The sequence below is a fragment of the Megalops cyprinoides genome, chromosome 11 (assembly GCF_013368585.1).
Source record: "Megalops cyprinoides isolate fMegCyp1 chromosome 11, fMegCyp1.pri, whole genome shotgun sequence".
In the NCBI taxonomy this organism is placed as follows: Eukaryota; Metazoa; Chordata; class Actinopteri; order Elopiformes; family Megalopidae; genus Megalops; species Megalops cyprinoides.
Genome location: NC_050593.1, coordinates 8,255,554 through 8,281,432, shown reverse-complemented (window position 1 = coordinate 8,281,432; position 25,879 = coordinate 8,255,554). Strand labels below are relative to the sequence as shown.

At 45.7% G+C, this 25,879-nt stretch overlaps 1 protein-coding gene across 1 annotated transcript in view; it reads left to right on the top strand.

Moving 5' to 3' along the window:
- LOC118785934 (collagen alpha-1(IV) chain-like) overlaps window positions 1-25,879 on the top strand; it is a 51,556-nt gene that overhangs the window by 2,491 nt on the left and 23,186 nt on the right. Inside the window, exons 2-3 of the mRNA XM_036540884.1 lie at window positions 23,847-23,903; window positions 25,647-25,736. Coding sequence (XP_036396777.1) covers window positions 23,847-23,903; window positions 25,647-25,736 — 147 coding nt within the window. The remainder of the gene's footprint in view (window positions 1-23,846; window positions 23,904-25,646; window positions 25,737-25,879) is intronic.

Below are 25,879 nucleotides of genomic sequence, written 5' to 3'. Positions count from 1 at the left end.
GTTATCACCTTTAGGGAATTTTCTGGAGAGATTTTGGATTCCTCCCGGTGGAATTTTTCTAGCTCTTTCAGAAGCCCATGTTTCTGTTTGTGCAATGCCTTTGGAGTTTTAACCATAGATTTTTGTAGCAGACTGAGGTGGGGACATTGCGATGGTCAGCTCAATCCATTAATTTTGTGTTTACTTAACCATTTATTTGGATGCCTGGATGCATACCTTTGGCCATTTCCATGTGCATTTGGACATAGCATGAGCTTCTTAGCAGAGAAAGCCAGTTTTTAGTCCAAATGTATTAGTGTGTTTTTGATTTTTCCACCTATTCTAGCCAAGCCATAGGACACCAGGTAAAGGAACCATCCAACATAAAAGATGAACCTCTGTGTACCACAGAGGGGATGGAAGTGGCAGGGGATTCCCAGGAATCACCTAATTATGGGTCACAGTACATCATTAAGATGCAGTTTGGCTGTTTTGTACTACTTCTTGGTCTATTGTGGCATCAAGATCCTTCTCATTGGGAGTTCCATCATGAATCCTTGGTTTTCGCATACTGCACTGAATGGTAGGTTATGAGACATTGTATTCCGATGATGACAGATATTCTTCAGGAAATATATGTTCTCCAGAGGAACTTTTCTCACAGCACGCTGACATAAACATGACTCTTCTAGCAGGCTTGAATATCTTGATTATGGCCTGTACAGAGGAACATGGTCGCTCCAGGTTCTTGTGTATTTTTTAATGCCATCACCTGATGGACAGGGGTTAGAAAGTTTTTGTCAGAAAGATTTTTTATAGCTCTCTGACTTCATCCAAGATGGTGAATGGGTAGTTTTCATCTCAATCATAACCAGTGTTAACTTTTTTGGGCCCTGTATTGAGTTCCAGGAGCTTTTATTAACTTCCAGACGATGCAAGCCTGGGGGAGAATTTTATTCACTGGGTTTTATTTTTTGGTAGCTGTAAGATGTGAATAAATTTGATTATTTTGTCTTTTTCAAACTTGTCACCTTCTGTTGTGTTGGAATTATTGTAATGTTACACATTATATATAATTGGTAATGACTAAAATTGGCAAGGACTAAAACTCGCATGCTTGTATTCATTTTGGTAAATCATCTTTTGTTCCAGTTTATCAGTGGAATGAATACTCCTGGAGGGCATAGTGTAGTTGTTTAATCATGTGAAAGTAAATCTGGGCGTACCCATGAAAATAGTTTGCTTTGAGTAAACATTGAAAGAGGGGTTGGATTTTATTTACGAAGAAAAGCACATTGATAACTACATCCTAAAAGATCACAAAATGTTTAAATGTGCAGCATGTCTGCATTCAGTATATATACTTCATTCTTTCCAATTTCTTTCCAGTCCAAGAAAATTACGTTCATTGGTTTATATTGCCTCTCTGCTGTTGCTTCCCAGCATTACAGAAATGGATTGTGGGTAATGGCCCTGAACTGGACTCACTGGTACCTTCTTCAAGAAGGATATTTCTACTATGTTAGCAGAAGTCTGGATAGACTTTGACCCTGCCACCACTTAGAGGGGAACTGATGTGCTTTAGCTGTTGTTGCCTCTTGTGACATATGGTTTTGATCTAAGAATTGAATCTAATTGAGCTCTATATGTACAGAATATTATGCGTGTCCTTCATGCATGCCATTTTATGTTCAGTAAGTCTGAAATCCTAACTATAATTTTCATTGTATTCATATGCCCCCTGTCAGGGCATTAGCACGGCAGAGACTTTCACAGACTCCTCTGCATCTCTCCAGCAGAGTCTCCTCCTCATGCTGTTCTTCAACCACTCTTCTGTTTTCCAGCTACACTGTGAGAAACAGTTGACAGAATGGAGTGAGCTCCAGTTGCTTAAGTAAAATGCCATGTATTGCGGTTCGTTGTGATTAGTCCTGCAGGAACGTTCAGCTCAACATCTTGGTGAAGACGTGAATGGAAATACACTTCTGTGCTACTGTGCCGTTCCCCCTCTTTGCTTGTTAAGTTACATGGGTATTTTAGATCGGGTACCGTAGTTATGTTTGAGTTAATACCTGGAGTGGAGGCCTGCTTGCCAGACAGCAGCGTACTGTGGGAATCTTCTAGGAGGCAAGCCTCTGGGGGAGCTCTGTGTTATTTCACTTAATGAATGACGCAGCGAGAATTTTGAAACTCTCATGAAATCAGTACAGCCTGAGCCATCCACCAGTTCTGTGTGACCACAGGGGAGAATACCATTTCAGAAGCAGATGATGTTGGCATTTTACATCTGAACACCATGCTCTTGTTTCCCTCTTACGGTAATAGGATACACTTACATGTAATCTACCAAGTTTAAACGTATTTCAAAATGTGGAGTAAGGGACGCCCACGTGATCTTGGTCTGTGATAGATTATGGGTATTTAAGACACGGCTGCTTACATCTGTACAGATGTCAGGTTATATAGGAGGAAACTGACAGGTGCTAACTGTATTGTCTGTCTCTAAAAGGGAAGAAAACATGACCTAAGACAGTAGAAATGTACCTCAGGAAAATTACCTCAGCTACAGTATAAAGCTGCCCATTCCTCATTATCGACATTAAAAAACTTATGAAAACTATGAGACACCTCTGCAATGTTATATTCCAATAATGTGAACATAGCTGTTATGTGTACTTTGCTTTGCCCTCTGATGTCCACACCATTGCAGTACTGGGTTTGAGGTTGGTGAATGTGGGTTTTGTGGGTGTGGTTTGGGTGGATGTGGATTTTGTGGCTGTGTTTGTGGTGGATGAAGGTCTGGTGGATGAATGAGGAAGAGTTTTTTAAAGTAAACTTTCTTACCTCTTCTGAGGTGAGAGAGGAGCCAATTATGTGAATGAAAGGTGATGAAAGAGCTAACTGCAGGTCTGTCCACATTACTTATGTAGATGGAGAAGAGGGTTGGGCCCAAAAACAGAGCATCTTTTACTGCCAGTACTGGTGAACAACACCAGTCCCCTGCTTGGGCAATGAACCTGCAAGCCTCTTGTGATGACTCCACTTATTTAACCATCACACTGCATTGTCACTCCAGTAATGACAAACAGTACACCATCTGCACCAACATCAATTCTCCGGAGCAGGAGACAAGCTTGCACTGTTTATTTGAACTTTTTTCCTAACAGGTAATCACCTTCCAACATTCCAACTGTGGGGACCTCCCTCTGTAATACCAAATTCAGATTTTCCTATAGGATCAGGATCTGTGGACCGTGAACAATACTAGGAACTTAAGCATGAACCCAGATGTGGTGTTTTCCCATTGTCTGTCTGGAAAGAGAGCTACAGCCTCTGACATCACAATAAATGCCATCAACCTAATAAGGAAGGAAGCAGGGAAGCATGCTCAGCTGGACTTAGCTACATATTTGTTTCTGCTTCTTTGTTTGCAGTGTTATGCACAACTCATTCTCACGTTACAGAGTAGCTAACTTGCTGTTGGCTTCAAAAATGGCGACTGCCCTGTGGGAATCTGTTCAAAAACACAGACGGCATTGTATTCCACAGTATGATAATTCCGCCCTCAGTCCCGCCAACCCCTCTTGACTCAGGGGCCTGAGCATAACACTGGGGTTAGCCTGTTGCCCCACCAAGCCCCAAAGACAATGACAGAACAAGTAGCAGGGCCATTAGCTCTAGTTTCTTTGAGTCTGGTTTTTTGAGTTTGAATACATCAGGCACTAGTGAGCATTTGCCTTTAGTGGCCTAGACTGAAAGCACAGGGTGAGAGAGTGTGGAACAGCTGGGTCACATCTGGGGGTGTGGCCAGTGTCCTTGGCTGTCTTTCTAATGTCTTTCCTCCGCTAATGTTGCAACATGAGCAGCCAATCTGGAACATCACAAATTATATTAGAAACCCTCCAAGGGACTCAGTGTTTAATGTAACAAAGGAAGCGTGTAGGCAGAAGGACTTCTAACATATGTGCACGATCAGATGGTAGAAACATATGAAGACAAAAAAACTTCTCAAAGCACACTGATGGCATTCACGGCTGTGCATGTAAGGACACCACTGTTAAACAGAACATAGATCCTCTCAAAAAACATCTAATTTAGACATTGGTGGCAAGATATTTTAGTTTTATTGCTTTTCTCAGAGTCTGGCCTCTACATTAATGTAAGACTTGTGATATGAATCTAGGCGTTGGCCAAGCTCCAGCAGCGAGCGTCTTCCCTGTATTGTTAGCAAAGCTCCTCACGTGTCTCCTGTGGCTATTTCCTAATAGTGCAGCAACCTCATGGTTTGCTTTCTCACATTAGCTCTTAATCACTTGATTGTGAGTCAGATTGACTTTAGGTCTAAATTAAATTCTTCCACTAAAGGGACTAGCTCTGTCACACTGTAAGAAAGGGAGATAATACAGGAGAGTGGGGATTTCCCAGCATGCACTGTGGAAAGTAAAGGGGCAGAAATGAGTCTCTCAGAAGTCAAAACAGAAAATCAGGTGGATGGGTTGTTTATAGACACATATGATTAGACTAAGACACATCCACATAAAGTAAAGATCAGTGACTCAGTGACACAGTGACAGTGACTGACCTCTGTCATCTTCCTCTGGTCTAGGATGCTGGGGATGTGGGAATCTTGGTATTGCTTGTAATGTTTCCCTGCCTGCTATGATTGTATGGTCATATGCATGGTGCTATGTTTAGCACTTCATTCACTTTGCATAGCACGCTCATTCCTGGGTTTTTCATTCCACTTTATCAGATGCACTGTGTATGTCAGAGCATCTGCTAAGTGACAATAATGTAGTGTAATGTATAATGCCTGCCCCCCTCCCCGCGTAACTGCATGGTGAGTGTCACATTCCATCCTCCCTTTGGGCGCAGAGAAGGTTTGACTCAATTTAGGAACAGAGGACCGATCTAGTGTAGTTCAGTTAGTTTATTTGACAGTACCGTCAGATGCATTGAATTAATGTTCTTGTTTTTAGCCAAGGCTAATTTTAAACAGCAGATCCCAGAAGAGTCTACAGAAACGGCAAGAGATGATACACAGTGCTTGGTGTAGGGGTCAAACTGAGTCTAAGAGGAACAGTCCTGGCTGAAGGGAAGTTTTTAGGACACTGTGTTTTGTTAACACATACCCTGGGATGCGTGAGGAGCACTGTCCACCTGGGTGGCTGGTGTTTACACATGGGTGTCTGACTCACACGGAGTGGGGTACAGTTTCACTGGGGGAGGACAGATGGATCCTTGCTCATGGTGGGGGGTGGGGGGTCAGCAGATTGTAGGTCTGGGATTGCATGTTTAAGTGTTGTTTTTCAAGTCACAGTTTTTCAAGTCGGAGATTTTTCATTTGTTCTACCTTTAAAACAGTGATTACTTAAATGCTTTTCAAACACTGCATGCTAAGCACTTGTCATGTGGAGGCTGTAATTGAAACGTCTTCTGTGCAGGTTTTAGTTTACTTGAATGGTCATTCGGGGTCGCTGCATCCCTCAGTAACTTTGAAAATGTGCACCCCCAGTGAACTCCAAACCAAACCAGTGATCATTCAGCATTATCAGCCAGCCGTCCGGCCATTTAAGTGAGTTCTATCTGAAGATCACTGACTGAACTTAATGATCAGTCAGTGTTGCCAGTCAGACGTCTGTTGCTTGAGGTGACCCTCCACTGAGGATCACTGACCTGTGGGTAGAGGGGTCACTTGAGTTAGGAGTGACACGACCCCCCTTGGAGAGGGAGCAGCTGATTTTGCCATCAGAGCCTGTCACGCTCTGAAAGGGTTCAGCACAGGGACATGTGACTCCTTTAGGATCGGGGGGTAGGGGTCCCATTAACCCCCTTACAACGTCACTCCCCTGTCTGTCCTGCCCTAATCAAAAGGGGCCTCCGGCATGGGGGGAGATTTCTGGGTGGTCCCGGCACAATGTCATTGGCACGTTTGTCCCTCTGCCAGGCACTGTGGGGTGTGACCAGAGCGTTTGTGTGACCGGCGGTTTGCAGGCTGTGCCAAGCTGGGGGGCGGGGAGGATTAGCTGCAGATGAGCTGTGGAAAAGGAGGGTCTTTCTGTGGCATAGCTGTGGGGAAGCCGGAGAAGCTGAACTAATGCAGGAAATCTCTCTGACGGCATCGTCATGCACCCTGCTGCAGCTGCCAGTCAGCAAAGCACTGGGTCTGGGCTGCTTCCAGCCTGTTCTGGGCTCTTCTTGGCTGGCTCCTGGATAGCCCTGGAATACTTTTGAGTCACTTATGGGCTGCTCTAGGCTGGTTCTATGTTGCCTTCTGGATTGTTCTGGGCTGGTTCTGGGCTGCTTGGGACTGGCCCTGTTATACTCTAGGCTGGTTTGGGGTTGGCTTCTGGATAGTTTTCGGCTGGATAAGAACCTTGCCAGCTCTAATGTAAAAAATGCTGAATTCAGGCTTAAGTTTGCACTGATGTTGTTTGGGTAGAAGGTTGCTCATGTTGCTCATGTGATCAAATCAGAGGATGATCGGAAGCTTTCCAGAGCTTTCCCAATAATCTTGAGTTACTTTATTTCTGGGCTGAACTCCAGAGGACTGTGTATACTGGTTGTAAAATCAATCAATCAATAAATCAACGATTTTTCCTTAATATAGCCCCCCTTTGTAAGGAGATACCAAATGATGGCAAATAGATGCTTTATTTAAATTACTTATCTGGCTGAATAACAAGTGCCCTGTTAATTAGCTGGTCTTCTCCACGCCAAACAGATGCTTCTTCCTAGAGTGACCCCTCATGTAATGAATAAATATGACACACATCTGTTTCTGTCATGACGAGATGGTAGAGGAGAGGGACCAGAGATAAAGGACTGATTCAGACTCTAGGGCATCGCGCTCAGGGAACTGCAGTTTCAGCCAGAATGAAAAGTCGCGCACACAGGACCGAGCTTTGAAAGCCCTGATTTACTGTGAGGCAGTAACCCGGCCCTGATCCCCTAATAAGGCTGGAATGGTGTAGCTTTTCTCTCTGTCTGACACCCTGAACCCAGCTCGTCTCACGCTGCTGAAGGGGGATTCCACTGCCTGTGTTTAACTGCTCCGGAACCAGGCTCACCTCTGCTGGAATGCAGGCCGGAGCCGGGGTGATACCGGTGCCTAATTCATTTGCCTCGCTTGCCAGCCAGGGCCTAATCCTGCGTCTCTGTGACAGTGCCCTGTCTGCCCTGTCTTTTTTTAATGAGGCAGACATGACTGAAATATTATCCGCATATTATTGTACTTGGAAGACATCCATTTACTTTCTACGGGGTAGATTTAAACTGCATCAAACCAGATTGTGGCACATAAAGGCCTGAAAGTCAGTGGTGATTCCTATGCTCCAGAAGACTCTCAGTGTACCCTCTAATCTCTATCTGGTCTTAATGGAGATGTTCTGGTCTTAATTGGCATATTTTGGTCTCTGATCTCCAGGGTCAGCATGCTCCAGACAGCTGCGGGCTGGGAGTTTTGTTTTTGCAGCTGTGTGGTTCTGAATGCATGCAGTAAATAAATCTGGACAGGACATGCATCGTGGAATGTGATACAGCAGCACTGGGCACTTAAACGCTCCCCATCTCACATGCTCTCAAAAGCAGATTGTCCTGCATGGGGTGGGTGTGGTCTAATCGGGGGGGGGGGGGTGCTCACTAGAAAGAGACACTAGAGGCCTGGTGATGACTAGACAGGTTGATGTGCAGTCAGGGTAGAGCGGGGGAATGGAGACCCCGGTGTGTCCGGACCACAGGCCCCAAAACCAGAGTGGTGGGGATGGCCAGCATCCAGCTGGGAGGCTCCAGCTGTCATTGATGGTGAATATTGATTCTTTCAGATTGAACATCCACATGGAAGGCAGGTGGGCAGGGTTTCCATTCAGCAAACTCAGTGCACAGATGAAAACAGGACCCTTGGTTATGTTAGATTCTGCAGGTGTTTTAAAGAGTTTCCTCTGTAGCTGACACAACCCGTTCACTTGCTGAAACTTCCAGATCGAAGTGCTACAGTTCCAATAACACCCACTAGACGCACTGGAGGAGCTTCCCCATATCTCTTGAGAGTCTTTGTAGTCATTGGCTGTTTAAAAGACTTTTTGATAATTTCTTACATTCAGAATGTGCTGGAATACCAATTTCTTTTGTTGTTGTCAGCAAATGAACATGAGATGTCTGTAATCTAACTTTAGTCTGACTGTAATGTTTGTAATTTGACATCTTGTGTGAGGGAGGTTTTGCCTTAAAGCTTCAGCTGGACATGTGTCACAGCATCTCTGGCAGTATCTCAGACATGGAAGGGCACAGCCTTAAAACACCTGTTGACAGCATCTCAAATGCAGAAGGTACCTGGAGGTAACCAAACACAAGCACGCCTGCTAAAACAGTCCAGCTCTGTGCAATTGATAAAGGTCAAGGCCCCAGAACCATAGCAGCCAGTCTGGTCCAGCTCTGTCTGATTCATATGTGGGGGTGAAGTGTGGAAACCAAGAGGAGATGTTTAGCTCAGGCCTACAGAAGAAGACTCCAGCCCACAGCATGATGCCTGTTTTTAAGATGCAAGGGTTCATGTTCCCACAGTGAGGCCTCTGTTCTAATACAAAGCTGTTCCTACTGATCTCTGCTTTCTTTTGGCAGATGCTCTCCCTTTGTTTGGTTAACGTCCTGGTAGTTTAATGCATATAGCTCAATTGTTTCTTCCACAGCAGGCATGATTAAGTTTCTCCTCAAGGGTAGTTGAGCCCACCTCACTCAGTAGGGCCAGTGAGGGGAGGTTGTGTTTCCGCAGCAATGTGCGGTATGGGGTAAGCGGCACAGCTCTCCCACTGAGGCTGTGGGCGTGGTCCGGAAATGAAGCCTTTCTCATGGCAGGAAATGACCGCAGTCGGGCTCTGACAGGCCGCAGACAGGTGGTCTCAGGTGGGCGGTGTCAGTGTGGAAAAGGATGCTGACTGGCCATGCCACATTCTGTTTAGTGCTCTGTTTTTCTCATAAGGTCCTGCACCATAATCCTATGGGATGCACTTGGCTAACAGTGCGCTGTGCCTTTTATTTTGTCGGGTTCTTGATCCTCAGGCAGGACTTTAGGACAGACAGCTCAGTCACACTACCTCACTGCCAATGTTCTTACCACTGAATAACAGGACCGGCTAGTGTCCATCACTATGATGATAGCTCCTAACTGCAGTACCAGGCAGTGTATAATGTTACATTTAATATTTTTACTGCAGACATTGTTATGCAAGGCAACTTGCCATTATCTGTTTATAATCCCAAAGCAACTCAAGTTAAGCACTTACTGCTCAAGGGCACAGCAGCAGTGCCCCACTTAGGAATTAGACTAGCAACCCCTGACCTACAAGCTCAGTTTGTTAACAAGTGATTTTGAGATATTTGAATGCATGTGCAACAAATAACAGCTTAAAAAAACTCTGCCCCTGCATCAACTGATGAAAAGGCTGGGATGCTTTGGACTGGTTTTGGACTGGTTCAAAAACACAGGCTTGACTGTGAAAGCAGTGCATGGAAAATGTTGTATTCCTTCATCTCTGGATGAAAAATATCAGTAAAGTGTAAAGTTTTTTTTAGTTTTAACAGCAGTCTTCTCAAAACTGTGAAATCTCTCACACCAGGAAGTGTTTGAAATTATGTTGCTTTTGAATTTTACTTGCATGATTGTTGAGGGCTTAATGTTGCCACAGAAATATATAAAAAGGTATTGCTTTTATCTCCATTGATAAAAGAGACTGGTGTCCCCCCCCCCCCCCATCAAAAAAGCCAGTAAAGAGTGGCTAATGAATATCAGAATCTGGGGAAAGATTTGACATCACCTGCTGACATAGTGATATGCCACTTCCTGCCAGGAAGACAAAGGGAACAACTTCCTGCCGATAACACGATATTGATTTCTTTTTAGTTTCATTAGGGGTGGGAATTCTGGCAGCCAGTCACCTAAATGCATTGTTGGAGAGAGCTGAATAAACATTTTGACTATTAGATAAAGTTAAGCTGGTTCATATTTCTCTTGAATTGTGTTTTTGGAATCATACGTTTAAGTCTGATTCTTTCTTGTGGAGGCCTTGTCTTATATCAAGCCATCTCACCTATTTGAATTAATATCTCTATCCTTGATACTCAGAGCTATGTCAAACTTGTCTCACTGATCTGAGACCTGAGCTGGGATCTCTGTCCTTGATATTCAGAGCTGTGTCTTGAGTCGCCTCAGTGTGATCTTGTGACCCAATCTCTGTCATTTCACAATCTCTGTAATTTCATGCATGCAGGTCCAGAATGTGTGAATAATCCATAATTCAAAAAGCAGGATAAATATAACATGAAAAAGTACTAAAGTGAATGGAAGTTGTGGAGACTGTAGTCTAGAAGACAGGCTAACAGGCAATGCAAAGTCATGAGTTTAGGAAGAATGAGGGACCTGCCCCTGTCTGTGCTGAGCACTGGAATCCCAGACGCGAACACAGAGTCAGGATGAAGCAGGGGAGCTGTTCCAGGGTCAGTCCATGCTTCGCTGCACCCTCTTCCCTTTGATGCAGGGGTCACGTTTTTCAGGTGAGGCGAGCAGCCCGGAGCCCAAATGCCAGCGGACGTAGGCCGGAGAACGCGCTGGCACAGCCCCCTTCTCCTGTTTGTAACCATAAAAGTCAAGGAAAAGTCCCTGCTTCCACCGCTGCATAGCTGAAAAAGCAAGGGAAGAGGAAAAAACAGGCTTTTCAAATCTGCCAGACACAAACAGCCGGCAGCTTATGGGGAGCTGGCATTCTCTCAGAGATAACACTGTGAGACTCTGTGTTTCACACTCAATACCCTATTTGTTCAGAAGAAAATGTCCAACTCATTCCCTTGTTTTTTTTTCCTGGGTTTGTTCTTCACACTATTTTAAGAACAGATTCCCAGCAGGTTCTCATCAGGGCTGGAACAGTTCATTTTATTGTTGTTCATATTTCTTGTGTTTCTGGCATTTTCTGTGTTGTTCCAATTTCTTACTCCCTGTGGTGTATTTGCGCTGTTCCACGACTTACCCTGATGTACCTCACTTTTCCCGCCCCGCCTCCCTCTCTCAATTGCTTTTCTCCTTGTATATTTTATCAGCAACGGCTAAGAACATCTCTGTTGGCTGAACTAATCGCATGATTACTGAAATTAGTTTAATTACAGGACTTCTAGGAGTAAGATACTGAAGACTCAGGAAGTAGTCAGGAAGAAAGTTCGAGGCAGTTGCAATTTTACTTAGACAGGATTTATTGGTGATTAGGAACCTCCAGTCTGTGACATCATCAAGGAGCGTCACCTGTGTGTGGTTTGTGTCATCATTTAACCACAGTAGAAGGGTGTTTTGTTTTCAGTTCTTGAACCAGGGATTAGCCACACGCATTCACAGGCAGGGTAAAGATGCTGTGGCATGAATGGGATCTTTGTTTGATGTAAGCATAAAAAAGTACTGGCATATATTTACGTTTCTGTGTTCTGGTTCAGGGATCCTAGAGGTTCATTTAAGGTGCCTGATATTTTTGTCAGTCAAACGTAGCCCAAAATTAGACATCCAGGATGATCCATGACATGCTGCAAGGTGTTTCAAACCTTCCAGGAGCACAGAGACAATGGATTATGGGGGATTTCAGAACTACTGTGAAATCAGAGAAGCTCCAGAGCAAAACAAGTGACAAGAACCAACCTGATTCTCCCAGACTGCACTGTGTATGTCTGTGTGAGTGTGTGTGTTTATCTGTGTGTTTATGTGGATGTGTGTGTGGGGGTGGGTTTGTTGCAATGCATATGCATTCAGAGTTCTTGTTGGGATTTTGAAGGAGGAGAATTTCTTTTTGAGCATACTTTAGTCTTACATTCCTTTTATTGGATGACCTTTGGTGAGATCGGCAACTTCATAAATTAAACCATTTAAAGTTTATGATAGCAAGGCATGCATTAAGAACATGGCAAGAAACAAAGTATTTCAGCAAAAAAATCTGAGAAAAGCATTTAAGTCCCCAGAGCTGTTCTCTTTGCATTGTATGAAACCAAAAAGCAGCTCTGTGAGAGGGATATTATGATGTCTGTGCTTAGTCTATGTGAGTAAACAAAGGGCAAGCGAGACAAAAGGCAGGGAAGGAGACAGTGCAAAATGTGCAGAAGAAAAGTTCCTGATTCTACTTCTTATTATTAATGGAGTGGTATTCCACTCTGCTTCTGTCCAGTCTAACGCATGTAATGTGTGTGTGTGTGTGTGTGTGTGTGTGTGTGTGTGTATGTGTGCGTGTGTGTATGTGCCTGTGTGTGTGCATTCATATATGTGTGTTTGTGTGTGTGTGTGTGTGTGTATGTGTGAGTGTTTGTGCCTGTGTGTGTGTGTGTGTGTGTATGTGTGCGTGTGTGTATGTGCCTGTGTGCGTGCATTCATATATGTGTGTTTGTGTGTGTGTGTGTGTGTGTGTGTGTGTGTGTGTGAGAGAGTTTGTGCCTGTGTGTGTGTGTGTGTGTGGAATGAAACTACATTCGCACAGAGCACTGCGACCTCGGCACACAGTGGGGCTCAGCAACGCCTATGAGAAATTCCCAGCCTCCCACAGCGTAATCCCAGCAGCCCAGACATTTCCAAACCCACAAACGCAGCTGAGCAGGAAACATTGTTCCCAGGCGACGTGAGACCGTGTCTCAAAGAGCGAGCGCTGCCATAACTATGCAGAGACAGACAGAGAGGGCAGGTGCTCCGGACAGCAGGTGACCCACTGCCACAGAAATATTGTGGATGCTGCAGAGATATTGAACCAGTTTACTGTGAAATATGTTTTTAGGCACCGTTGCGCTATGAAAATCGGATGCTGTCATACAGTTGTTAGTCATTTGTGAAAGATAGAGACAGCTGATTGGAGTGCTGGTGATGTCACAGGGCTGGACAACAAACATGTGAGTGAATTCCAGGTTTAAACCAGCACGTGGCCCCTGTTCATAACCAGTTGTAATACTGTAAAATGGGTAATACACTAGACTGAGTGAAGCAAAAGCCACTATAAGTTTGCACATCACAATGTAATAGCTTACAATAAGTAGTTTCTGTTCATTACGGACATGGACTGAATGCTTTTTTGTGTTGTTTTTAAGATTAAAACGTTGATCATCATCCTTACAGAGTTAACTGTTTGCAACTGTGGAGAGACTTTAAGTTGACACTGGAGCATGTAAAACCCATGTGAATATTAATTCACCAATGCTTTCTGCTTTATGGATTGAACGATCCTGTGCTGAACCGCTACGGCATTGAGAGTGGGGTGTCTACACAGAGCGCCAGCACTGTAGGGCCAGAGCACGCCGCTGCCTCAGCGCAAAAGCATTCAGACGCATAAACAGATGGTTATTTCCATGTTACTCAGCCCTTTGATTAAGATCTCAACCTGAGGGAAGGCCTGCAGAGCGCTCTTCAAGATCTGCAGCGATACTGGAATTCCTGGCTCAGGCTCCGCCAAAGAGGTGATCTGACACTGGCCTGGTGTCCCATAATCCTCTGCGGTAGTTGCACACATCCCCCACATTAGAGAAGAGAGCTATGAGAGAGGGGGAGGAACACCCCCTTCACAGGGTGACACTTCTTTTCAGAACTGATCCTGGATCGAGATTTTACACTGAATGCCTAGGATTAGCATAGGGGGTGGGCAAGCTGACATTAGGTCTGCTCAGCCACCCAAACCTGTGTGGTCTGTAGGATCACTGTACCATTGTGTACTTCAGTGAGAGTCTGCTTCCGCAGGGGATAGTGTGACATCATCAGACAATTTCTAACGCCACCGGCAGCTACCATTTGTGTATCTCTCTGTGGCTTTTTGTCACCTTATCAAAGTGGATTACTGTATGAATTACATTTACCATCACCCCTCAAGTCCCCTCAATGAGTATCCCTGTGTGTGTGCAGGTTAAAGAGAACGTTATCCCCCATCCTGTTGATTTTGCTAGATTATGGATGCCAACTGAATATGTCAGATGCTGTCTGTTCACATTGATTGTGATACGGCATTGCATTGAGTTAGGATGTTGACTGAGCTACTGATGTACTGATGTGTTTTCTGCCTACACTACAAAAAGGTAATCATAACTCTTACCCTGTCAGCGGTGCAAGACCATACAATGTTCCCTTTTGGCAAGGGACATTTAAAGTTCACCAGAACCAGTCATTTGGAACAGGAATTTTGGCCTTTCCCTGAATGCAGTCAGGTTGACCAATGACCCAAGACTCCTCAAAACATCAATATGGTGGTGTCTTGCAAATTGTGACTAACGACTGGCCTAGAGTTCAGAGGTCAAAGGGCCCTCTTCTGTTCAGAACAGGGTGGGGGGCAACCCACCAAACTTACCATCACTGAAGTGTCAGACAGCCCCAACCAAGTGACTGCAGAGGGTGAGGTGACAGTTGATCAGATATGAAACCCTCAAGGGAGAGATCATTCTAGAATTCTGGGAATTTTGGAATTCTGAACTGAAAAGCTGCACATTTTTTCCCTTACTATAATGTGAATATATACTGTGTGAATATATACTAGCTTTTTTGTTTTTAGAAATGTGACAAAGGATCTCAATTTTGACCAACTGCTTCTTGTACCATAGGGTGGGTTTGGTAATGTTCCCATGTTGTACTCAAAACATCTGCCTTGTATCCCAGTAACTGTAGAACAATTATATATGCGCCACTATATACAGTATATGCCTCATAAAAACCCTAGTCCTGAGTCCCAGGAGTTCAAAGAGCATGTTGAATGTGTCAGTGACTGCGGAATATGTGTCACTTTGACCTTACATTAGAGGATATACTCAGCAAACAGGCTCTTTTCACTGTCGTAATACACAGGAATGAGGTTTAATGGGATCAGTAATGGGAGCTGTGGTTCTTTTGATGTACTCTTGTCAGTGAAAGCCCCCATTCTCACGCTCTTTAACTGTCTTTCGCTAAATGAATGTGTCGCCTTAATCAGGCTACTGCCCGGCTCCTGTGATCTGCTGTATGGATCCCAGATGAATCCTTTTTGGCCTCCTGCTTTAGATCCTAGGACCCCCCCCTTTATAGCAGGGGGCTGGTGTCATTGCACTGAGGTCAAAGGACAACAAACATGCGTGTTGTTGCAAGCGATTTTCTGATTTCCATTGAAACACAGTCTTGCTTCAGGGCCTAGCTCTGTAAGATGGATTGCAGTCCTTGTTGGCGCTTAGCTGCTGTTGTTGGCATCCTCTTGCTGTCTGTGAAAGTAACTGATTCATTTGCACTAAACTCTAAATTTCTCACCTTGCATATGTGATTGAAAGATGAAAGATTGTTTTGAAGCGTTTTGTGAAAATGTGACACGTTACACATGCCTTATTGAAGTTTAAAACGTCACTACACATTTGAAGTCCACTAGAACAGGAATATGCCGTCCATTGAACGGCACGCAATCAGAAGTACACACAGAAAGAAAGGCACATTGTCCGTCCCAGTCGTCCTCTACATTTCTCCATCCACGGTGTCAGTAATGCTGTAATGCGCCCTCGTTCATATACAGCATTATGGCTTGTCTGTTTGTTTGATGATCTGTTCTACCAGATCTGCTGTATATAAAAAAAAAACTACCCTGCTACTATTATTCCCAGCATGGTACTGGAGCAACTGCTCACAAATCCAAACGTCAAATGAAAAATTGCCAAGTTGCCCTTTCAAATTTTCCAATACAATGCGGTTTGTTTCTGTTCTGCAATACAAGCGGCTTAGATCTCAACAAAAGACATCTGGATGGTATTAAGTGCAGAGAAAATGTTTGTGCAGAGGAGCTGGCATCCAGGGCTCAGGTCCAACGCAGACACTTTCTAAAGAAAGAGGCACGTCACAAGTCATCCTCATGGCATGGTGCTTGGCATTGTGCTACCTCAAGGAAGCGTCAATCTCTCATCTCGTTCGCGGAGAGCCCACTGGACCTGGCAGCGATGTTTAAAACCAGCTGTTGTCAGCTTCCAAGTAAGGTAGGGAAGCTGCATTCTGCTCTCTCTCTGCTGGGGAAGGAATGAATTCCATGGCAGTGAGGCACTGTGGGTACAACAAGTGTGACCCCCCCAGCACAGATGTGATTCCAGCAGGGTGAGGGCAGATGTGCACCGCAGCATGGCGTGGAATGCTGACAGCGTGACCCCGGGTTTTACAGGGACCAGGCCTACAGAAACCACATGGATGTGGCTGACCAGCTGCGGCTTCATGCCTGCCGTTCAACGGAGACGACAGAAATAAGACGCAGAAATCCCTTTCAGATCTCTTCTGGGGAAAGGCGCCTTGATACACCCGTCTTTTCGTCTGGTCAGGCCCAGGGGTGCAGTCAGCCAAATGGGGGCCCCGGGATTCCTCTGCGCAAGGGCGTGTTGCACGCTTCAGGCGGTGTCCCTTCGCGCCCCCTCTAATGCTCTGGAATGAAGTCAGCCTCATGTTCTCACTGAGGTCACAATATGTGGTGTTATGGTTTCTATGATGTCACAATGTGTACATTGTGAGACGATTCCGCGTTATCCAGCAGATCTGAAATTGGTGGGAGGTCAAACAAGTCACAGAGCTGTTAGACCCTGTCAGATGCTGTAACCTAGATCAGATTTCACACACATGCCTACAGGTGTGCTCTAGATGTTCTCTTTGCAGTTGTTACTGGGGAGCTGGTCCAAGTGGGTGCTCTTGGGAAGGGTTAATATCCCAGAAGGCTCTAGGGCATGCCTTTTCTCCTGTATTCCCACAGATAGACTGTGGGAAATGGCATATATATCAGTTTAAGTTTTGTCTGCAGCTCTGTAATGGTCTTTGTTGTGTTTGGTCTGTAACGCACATCTGTAACAGTCTTTGCACTCTTAATATCCTCCTCCTTGAGTTGGCATAGTTAAAACATGCACATCAAGTCCCACCAAGAGAAAGAAAACTTTAAAAATGTGAAATGGCACATCATTAGCAAAAACAGTATATCACACTGACGAAAACCTAGACTCGGTCAAGAGTTCATGGCAACAAGGTGCAGGTGTTCAGGAGGCTGCTGCAGTTCCTCAGAGAGAAGGGAGGATCAGATTAATGGCTGCTGCAGCACGGGTGCAGCTTCGTCATGGGTTATCTGTCTGTTGCAGTTCATTATTTTCATTGCCTCTCCATACCATATGCTGAAGCACGCAGCGCTGATTCCCCCTTTCAGAGTGCCTTGTTGTTTGATTGATCGACCATTTCGGCCCCCCCCATCCTCACTCAATGCCACTGGTCTCGCCCAGCTGCACTAAGATCACCTTTGCTGCTTTTCGCACAGCCGTCCCCTACAGTTCACTTTACGGCGCAGTAAAACGCTCATGGCCATCACCCTCCGGGTTTTTACGTGCGCTTAACGAGCATTTAACGGGCTCGTCTGGTAAACCCCGCTGATTAATCCTCATGCAGTGTTTGGCTTTACAGGGCAGTAAATCCAGTTTGTCCATATGGAATCCATGAGTGGCACCGCATGGTGTGCTGTGTTTGTCCCATGAGCCGTGAGCTCCCTACTACCAGGCCTGCTGTGGAAACCCTTTGGCCACAACGGCGCGCCATTAAAAAATGAAACATGATCAGAGGTCAAGCCAAAGCCGGAGGCACTTGGTTACTTCAAGTCGGGAGCTTCCTGCAGGACAAGCCTATCTGGAAGGGAAGGAAGGCTCTTGTTGTTTCCCCTCCCAGCTAAAAGTTTCAGCCAGGGGTGTGTCCACTAACTTGGACGAGACTGGCTTTTGTTTCACTTTTGGGAAAAAGATATTAAAGCAGACCTTTCAGGTAAGGGTGCTCTGGCAAGAGTCATAATGGCTGTAACAGTCCTCTCCCCAGATAAAAACTTTCAAAAAGCAAGAAGCAAAAGGATGACATGCCTTGTCATCACTTCTGTGGTGGAGCATTTTAGGCAAATCTCAAATTTCAAAATCCATCACAGTCATGAACTATTTAGGTCTGTCTCATCCATTTCTTGCCAAAGATGGGCAGTGGCTGTGTATGGCGCTCAACAACTTCCTTTCCCTTTTCCCCTGCCAATTTGGCAGATGTAGTTACAATTTGTGTTGTACAGAGGCTTGCAGATTGACTTGTCCTAACTCTCTTGAAGCAAAAGTCAATTACTTGCAAGCCTTCTGTAGCTGTGTCCAACAGAAGGACTAGAGGGTATAATTTCTCCAGCAGAGAAAGCCCTGGCTTAGAGTCGGACATGATGCTTGGGCTAACAATTTTTAAACCACCCAGAGGAATTTACCGTCTTTCACAGGGCAGGAGAGCTGGAACAGACATTGGGCGTGTCGACTGGATCCATGTTGGCTGTGCAAGGTCCAAAAGCAGATCAGAAACAGGCCAAGGTCTCTGCTTGAAAGCAAGTTTCTGTCTGTTAAACGCCACTGCAGTGTGATGGGCCCAGGGGTGCCAGCTGCATGTGGGGTCAGACCGTAGCGTTGCTGGCTGGGTGCTGGGGTGACAGAGGGCTCTGGAAAACATTTGCAAAGGGTGGTGGGTGGGATAGCCGTTCCTCAGAGCCGGGCCATTCCCGTCAGTGTTAATGATTGCTGTGGACATAAACCAGGCCCGAGAATGGCAAATAACCTCCACAGCACTGGGATAATGTGCACAACTGCAGTTGCTTACAAAGGCACATTCAAGCTTGTGTTCATGTTTTAGATCACAAGCTTTATCAAATGCAGAAGTGTGGCCGCATGCAGGGTCACGCAAAAGCCTGGTGACGCGTGTAAACGTGATCACTTCCGCGGTCACGCACAGGATGATATCTGGAAATGTGATCGCTTCCAGCCTCACGCACAAGCATGATAACACCTGGAAATGTGATCACATGAGGGGTAACACGCAAGCTTTATAATGCACAGAAATAGGACCACATGTGGGCCACTCAGAGGCTTGATAATACATGGAAATGTGATCATGTCCGATAGTGGGAAAACAAACAAGGCAAAAAGGGCCGTTTAAACAGACCAGTAAAAGAGGGTGGAGCCTTTTCCTTGGCTATGCAGCGGCGTGAGCCACCTCACTCTGAGTGTAAGCCTCAGTGCTCTGGTGACAGTCCTTCACAGAGTGAGCGAGTGTGGGTTTTGGGTGAAAGGAGTGTTTCCGGTGTGACTGAGTACAGTTCCCTGTGTTGTCTGTCACTCCAGGCACTGTAACTGAAAGCCTCTGCAGAAAACGTGCTGGGTTAATTTAACCTCGGACGAGGAGCATAGGATTGAGGTGGGAATGGACGGGCCTGGCTTGGATTGTTCCCCTCGGGGGGACCGTTGACATTTAGCAGGGTCCGCCTGTGCTGTGCAAGCATGTGCCCCTCTCAGGCGAATGAACACTTGAACCACAGGACACTCCCTGCACCAACCGTTTGTTTAACTTTGGAGTGCAATTTAGCTTTCAGATTTGGTATTTCAGCGGGGACTTTAATGAGGGTTTAACGATGTTTACGGAAAGGGGAAGAACGCTGGCTCTGGTAGAACACTGAGGCCGAGCTTCAGCTGAAACAGCCGTCACATGTCCTCTGGCCCTGTCGGTGTCCCCCGCGCATGAGTCGGATCACTCGAATAGCCCAGGACACCTACCTCTTCGAGCGTTCGGTGGCGTCACCGTGGGCTGTCAGCAGATTGAATGCAAACTTTGTCTTTCAGTCGAATCCTTTGGACAATAGAGATTGTTTGCGTTTCAGCCCTCGAGCTTGGCTGTCCCTCAGTGTGCTGTTATCTCTGTGATAACAGACACTCTGACAGAGCTCTCTGGCTTTTTGCGTTTAGGAGTGCCTTTGCTCTGTGAAATGCAGCTTGACGTTAGCCATGCTGGCCAGTAGCATGTTTCTCTGTGGCTTTCCAAGCTTTTCCATACTCTCATGCGCCTGCTGTCTCCATCACTCAGAGCTCAACTTACTGCTTTGGCACTTTTCCCCTGGGTTTGTCCGAGATGCTATCAGGGACTGCTTCCACTCATGGGACATATTCTGTGCTGGCTGGCCACACACACACACACATACACATGCACAAACACTCACCCACTAACAAACACACGCACACACATACACACACACAAACATGCAAACACACAAACACGCACACAAACACGCACATGCATGTGCACACACAATCTTCAACTGAATGTCTTGCGGTGAGATTAATTCCTTAAATTCTGCTGTAAGTTCTGTGATTAATGAAATACTTGAGCTCAGTACCCTGATTGAAAGATACTTGCAATCCTAAAGAAGTGTGAGGTCCTCTTGGTCAAGTCTGTGAAAATGAAAGCTTTTGAGACATTAATTAGCCAGTAATTGGCTAGCTGTGTATAACAACGGAAGTTTCTAAGTTGGCCGTTGTAGCACTGAACACAGTACCTGCCCTGAGTAGCTTGGTAAATATTCAGCCATATAAATGTACATAAGCTGTTCGGTGCACTCTGTAAGGGTGCACATATGGAACTCAAAACACGCCCAAAGCCCTCTCAGGACTCAGGGTAATCATATCAGTGAACTCACAGAGAAGAGTCTCACATTGATGACATCAATGACGGTTTCAGTGTGCAGTGAGGAGCGAGTGTGGTAATTCAGCTCACAGAGAGAAATCCCACTCTTCTGCTCTCACACCAATGGCCTCATGTGTGAAGAGGACCTTCTTAATGTCCTGTGATGAGGGCTAGTGGCTAGTGTGGCCCAGGGAGATGACTCACTAACCCCTTGGCCATTGCATTAGCACCTTAATGACGGCCATTATCCCAGGCACTGAGGCACCAAAATGCTTGCAGACATCACACATCTTGCCAAAGTTTCATTGATTTGCTAGGAAGTGATTTTTATTGGACTGGGGACCTCCAGTGCATGCTGATTTTAGCTCTCTGTTTTATTGAAATAGCACACGCTGAGGTGTGAGGAGCACCAGCAGGTGGCGCTGTCAGGGCCCTAAGGCCAAGTGGTGGCTTTTAAAACAAACTCTGGGAAAACAGTTCGCAGTATTCTCTGCTGGGGAATCTGTGACTTTATGGAAAATGGGTGGACAGCTTTTATCCAGCTTAGTCTGGGTTTTAACCCCGAGAGAACAACTTCTATGCCCCCGAAAGCCCCTTGCTTCACATAAGACTATGTAATGTGTTTGTGGAGCTCTGTCCGCTAATCCACTCGGCCGCCAGATGTGAAATGCTGCAGCACTGATAGGGGGAGCTGGAGGGGACTGCGCAGTCTGCTGTACTTCACTGCCCTGCATGTGCAGAGGAACTTTGTCTATAAATGTAGGGCAGTGAAGTACAGGTGACTGCGCAGTTTGTCTGTAAATGGAGAGCAGTGAAGTATGGAGGACTGTGCAGTTCCTCTGCAGAGCGCTGTGCAGTTCTTCTGCATGTGCTGAACAGTAAATTATAGGAGAAATGATTTGTTTCTCAACACATGCAAAACACTGCAGTTAAAATTCTGCACTGCATATAGGACAGTGAGCTGCAGGGGACTGCGCAGCTCTGCACACATGCAGGACAGGTAGTTGCAGGGGTCACTGCACTCTGCACACAAGGACTGTCAGCATCCAAACATCTGCTGTCCAGGCTCTTTTCACCCCTGAGTCTGTGATTCCTGGAAGATCATAGCTGCAACTTGATAACTGTCCAGAGAACACTGTCTCATTGTGTGTGAGGATTATATACAGCAAACTTAGCAAGTTACAAATGCTTGGAAAACACTTACCATTTGGCTGCTTGCCATGTGAGCTGTGGTTTGTAGTTAATAGTGAATATTTGTACCTATTAGCGTGTTTGCAAGCTGTTTGGAAAGAGCAGTAATTGCTTTGCGCATTGTATCCAGGGCGTTTTTACCGCCAGCTTGAAAAGGAGCAGTAACAAGCCGTCTGCCCCGCCCTCCACGTGCGTGTGGATTTAATCGAACGCAGACATCCATCACTGGACCGCATGTGAACCAAAGCACACAAATTAATGCAGACAAATGTGTGAAAATCAAACAGGAAACGATTCCACTCTGGAGTCCTGAAACCGGTGGGACTGGTCACACAAACAGAGGGGGTGACAGGGGGCGGCAGGGGCCGCTGTGAGAACTGGAGCAGTCGTTCTCAGGGCCCTGCGGATTCACATACTGATCCAATTACCGTACCCCGAAGTCGAGGGGGCCGAGGGACGGGGCGGGGGCGAGGGAGAGTGCTCTCTGGCTGGGCCTGAAAGTTTGTCATGTTCCCGCAGATGTGAATTTGGCAGGGTGCCTGACACGTGAGGGGTGGGCAGCTGCTTGGGGAGGGATGCAGCTCCTTTCCCAGGCCTGGTCCTGATGGAGGAACTGGGAGTGGGCGGGGAGACACTCAATAAGAGTATATACAAAACAAGTTCATTCCTGACCAATCTCAGGAATAGTATTTGCACATTCCAGGTATACTATTTTTCAATTCAGTTGAATTTGGGCAGTTACTCTGAGCTATTGTTAATGTTATTATAATTACTAGGCAGTGACAAGACACTTTAGAGGTTTAACATCTACCCGGTAGCTGTTTTTCTAACTATGTATATCAGGGAGCTCCTGGAATCCTGTTTTCTTTAAATGATTTAGCACTTCCTGTTTCCTGTGAGCCTGTGCTCCTGGATTGTGCTGATATCCTCCTCCTCCTCCTCCTCCATGCTGCTATGTGTCCCTCTCTTGAGGCCTCACTGTGGGTGAGTGGGACTCCATTAGTCTTATAATGGGTGGAGCTATGGCTGGCTGTCAATCATACGCTTGTCAATCAGCTGGCTGTCAGCATCAGAGCCAGTCAAAAGACTTCGGTCCCCACAGCAAGACAATATGATTGGTTTGTGTCAGTGAATCAGTGATGGCTTCCACCCATTTTGGGGCTTGTGGAGTCTTAGCCTCCTCTTACCGCCCTGTGTGCGCAGCAGCTCTGATGCTGTGCGTTTTGGCAACGTAGGGATGGCCAGGCGCTGCTGGCTTCACCTTACCTGCTCCCTTTCTCTGAGTAAACTGTTTCACACTGGGAAATATCTGTTTCCCACCCTGCCCCTGCCTCACTATTGATTTACAATGCAGGCTATTGTCCTGCGTGAGTGTCCTACTCGGCTCTCTGGAACTGGACCAAGCATAGGGCGTTTTTGGCCACTTGCCCCTGTGAATACTCTGGTTACAAAAATAAACTGGGCTATTGTGGAAGATACATCATACTTGTATCATTCTTGAGATACAGCTATGGGGGGGCATCATTGTGGTCTGAGAGAACTCTGTTTAACAAGCTGCATGAAGCGTGTGTTGGAAAATTAGGGTCAATTAGGAGAACATGATTCCAGTTTACGGAATGGATTGAGACGTTCTCTACAAAGCACTGGGCTCTATAAAGGGTTTTATTGTACCATCTAGTGGCTGTAACTTGCCACTGCGGGAGTGTTGCTCATGTTTAAGGCTGCTGCCGTGATTACCGCACAAAAGTTCTGTTTGTGCAGAACATTTCTCATGTGCATTTTACATAAAAATTATAATGAAAATCACATGACGAAGCTCTTAAAATTCAGGTGTTCTGCATGCAGATGTGGAAATGGTAATAAAATCATACAGGACATAACTGTGATCAAGGGGCACTTCCTGTGTTACAGGCCTCTAAGCTCCTGTGTAGCTGTGTGTGATAATGGTCACTGTGATTTTAGACTAATGGAAGCTTTACCTCCCCTTACTGTGCAGGGTGTATCTGTATTGATGGCTGATTTGTGTGCCTGCATATGTATATGTGTATGTGCATGTCTCTGTGATGATCATTGTTGTGTATGTGTGTATGTGATGACTGCTTCTTATCATGTCCAGCAACAAAGGAATCTATATAAAATCCGTTCATAAGTTCACACAGTTCTTCCCAACATGATTATAATCTGTGTGTTTCTCTCTCTCCAGGGCTGTTCGGGGTCAGCATGTGGAAAGTGTGACTGCAGTGGTGTTAAAGGGGAAAAGGTATGTGTATCTCCCACTCCTCACTGTGTTTCCCTCTGAATGTTGTACTGTATCTGTCTCACCGTAAGTGTGGTACTGTCTCACCATAGGAATGGCACTGTATCTCTCTCACTGTAAGAGTGGCACTGTATCTCTCTCACTATAAATGTGGTACTATATCTCTCTCACTGTAAGAGTGGTACTGTATCTCTCACTGTAAGTGTGGCACTGTATCTCTCTCACTGTAAGTGTGGTACTATATCTCTCTCACTGTAAGAGTGGTACTGTATCTCTCACTGTAAGTGTGACACTGTATCTCTCTCACTGTAAGTGTGGTACTATATCTCTCTCACTGTAAGAGTGGCACTGTATCGCTCACTGTAGGTGTAGCACTGTATCGCTCACTGTAAAGGTGGTACTGTATCTCTCTCTCTGTAAGAGTCTCTTACTGTAAGTGCTCTCACCTATTTGGTTTCCTCCCTGCCTCAGTGCCGGTCATGTTCTTCTGGTGGGTGGTTCGGTTCCCGTGTTTGCTTTAGTCAGTGCTTTCCTGTCACTTTGACTGCAGCACAGGAGGCTGCGATGAACACAAGCCCTCCAGAAAGCATTCTCTGCCTGCAGAGCTGCCAAGTCAAACAAAGCAACACAAACACAACAGCTGCTAACCCGGGAAGACCAAACAATGGGACCAGAAGTCCTCTTCAGCTGTGCATCGAATCAAATGCAAAACATGGCGAGATGGCCTTTGGCTACGAAGACGACCGTGAACAAAGTTTTCTATCCAGCGATTAAAATGACGTAAAGGAATATGCTATGTACAGTGGCTCAACTGCTGGGGAAACATTTCCACAAAATGCCCCTTCTTCCCCCTTCCTTTTATGATACATCACAATATGGAATTAGGAGAGCACATTTGTGGTCTTGTAACTGAATTGTGATGAAGATGAGTGAAAGATCTGCCATGTAAAACCAGTCTGAGGTCGTTAGAAATCCAGCTGTGGTCAAACATAATATTTTTTTCTTATTCATAAGGGACCACAGATTAAGTTCTGAAGAGTTGAATGAGGCTTTAGAGTCACAGTTTTCCACCCCAAATGTTTGCATACACGTAATAGACAAGGCCATAACTCCCCCTAGTGGCAGACGCAGGTATAAACCAAAAGTCCTCAGGGATGGTTCACTAAATATCTTAAGAAACTTTATTCTGCAGATAAATAAAGCAGCATGAGGCAAACACATTCACAGCAATGGAGATTTCACCCTCTTGTTTTGTTGTAACATGAATATTACTCAGCTGTTCTTATTAGTGCACACAGATTAGTATACCAGCTCATTGAGGGCAGTGCCCTCTTTGAGGACTTGTAGTTTTGGTGAATCTGGGTAAACCAAGCATACCCCTTATTTTTGGGTGCAGTTGAAAGTGGGACTGCTACTGTTTAGAGTACATGTGTGCCACACATGCACCTCAGTACTTGTGGGTATGTAAAAAGGTTGATCCACTGTGGGTTTTTGTATTAAAAGCGCAATCTCTAAGGTTGGGGTTTTTTAACAAGGGGTCCTTATGGTTTAGATTATCTAGAGTGCTGTGAGCACGTTTTACAATATCAACATAACACAACACCCTTGTGGTGAAAGGATACCTGGATGGTTTTCTGGTTAGGTCATGGCAGTGGATGTCATGGCTCCATCTCACATCTGCTAACCCAGGAAAAGGAAATCCGATATCAGCATTGTGTTCTTAAACCGCTGTTGTGCTTTTCTCAGGGTGAGCGGGGATTTCCTGGCTTGCAAGGCAACATGGGATTTCCAGGAATGCAGGGACACGAGGGACCCCCAGGGCCGATGGGGCCAAAGGTGAGCGGGAGCCACAAGCTCCACCCTCTCCATGGGTGAAGGAGGAAAAATTCCCACCGGCCCCCTAGTGGTCACATACTGTAACAACAGTATATAGAAGGGTAATTATATGGTCCCTGGTCAGAACCAACCCACTCTCAAAT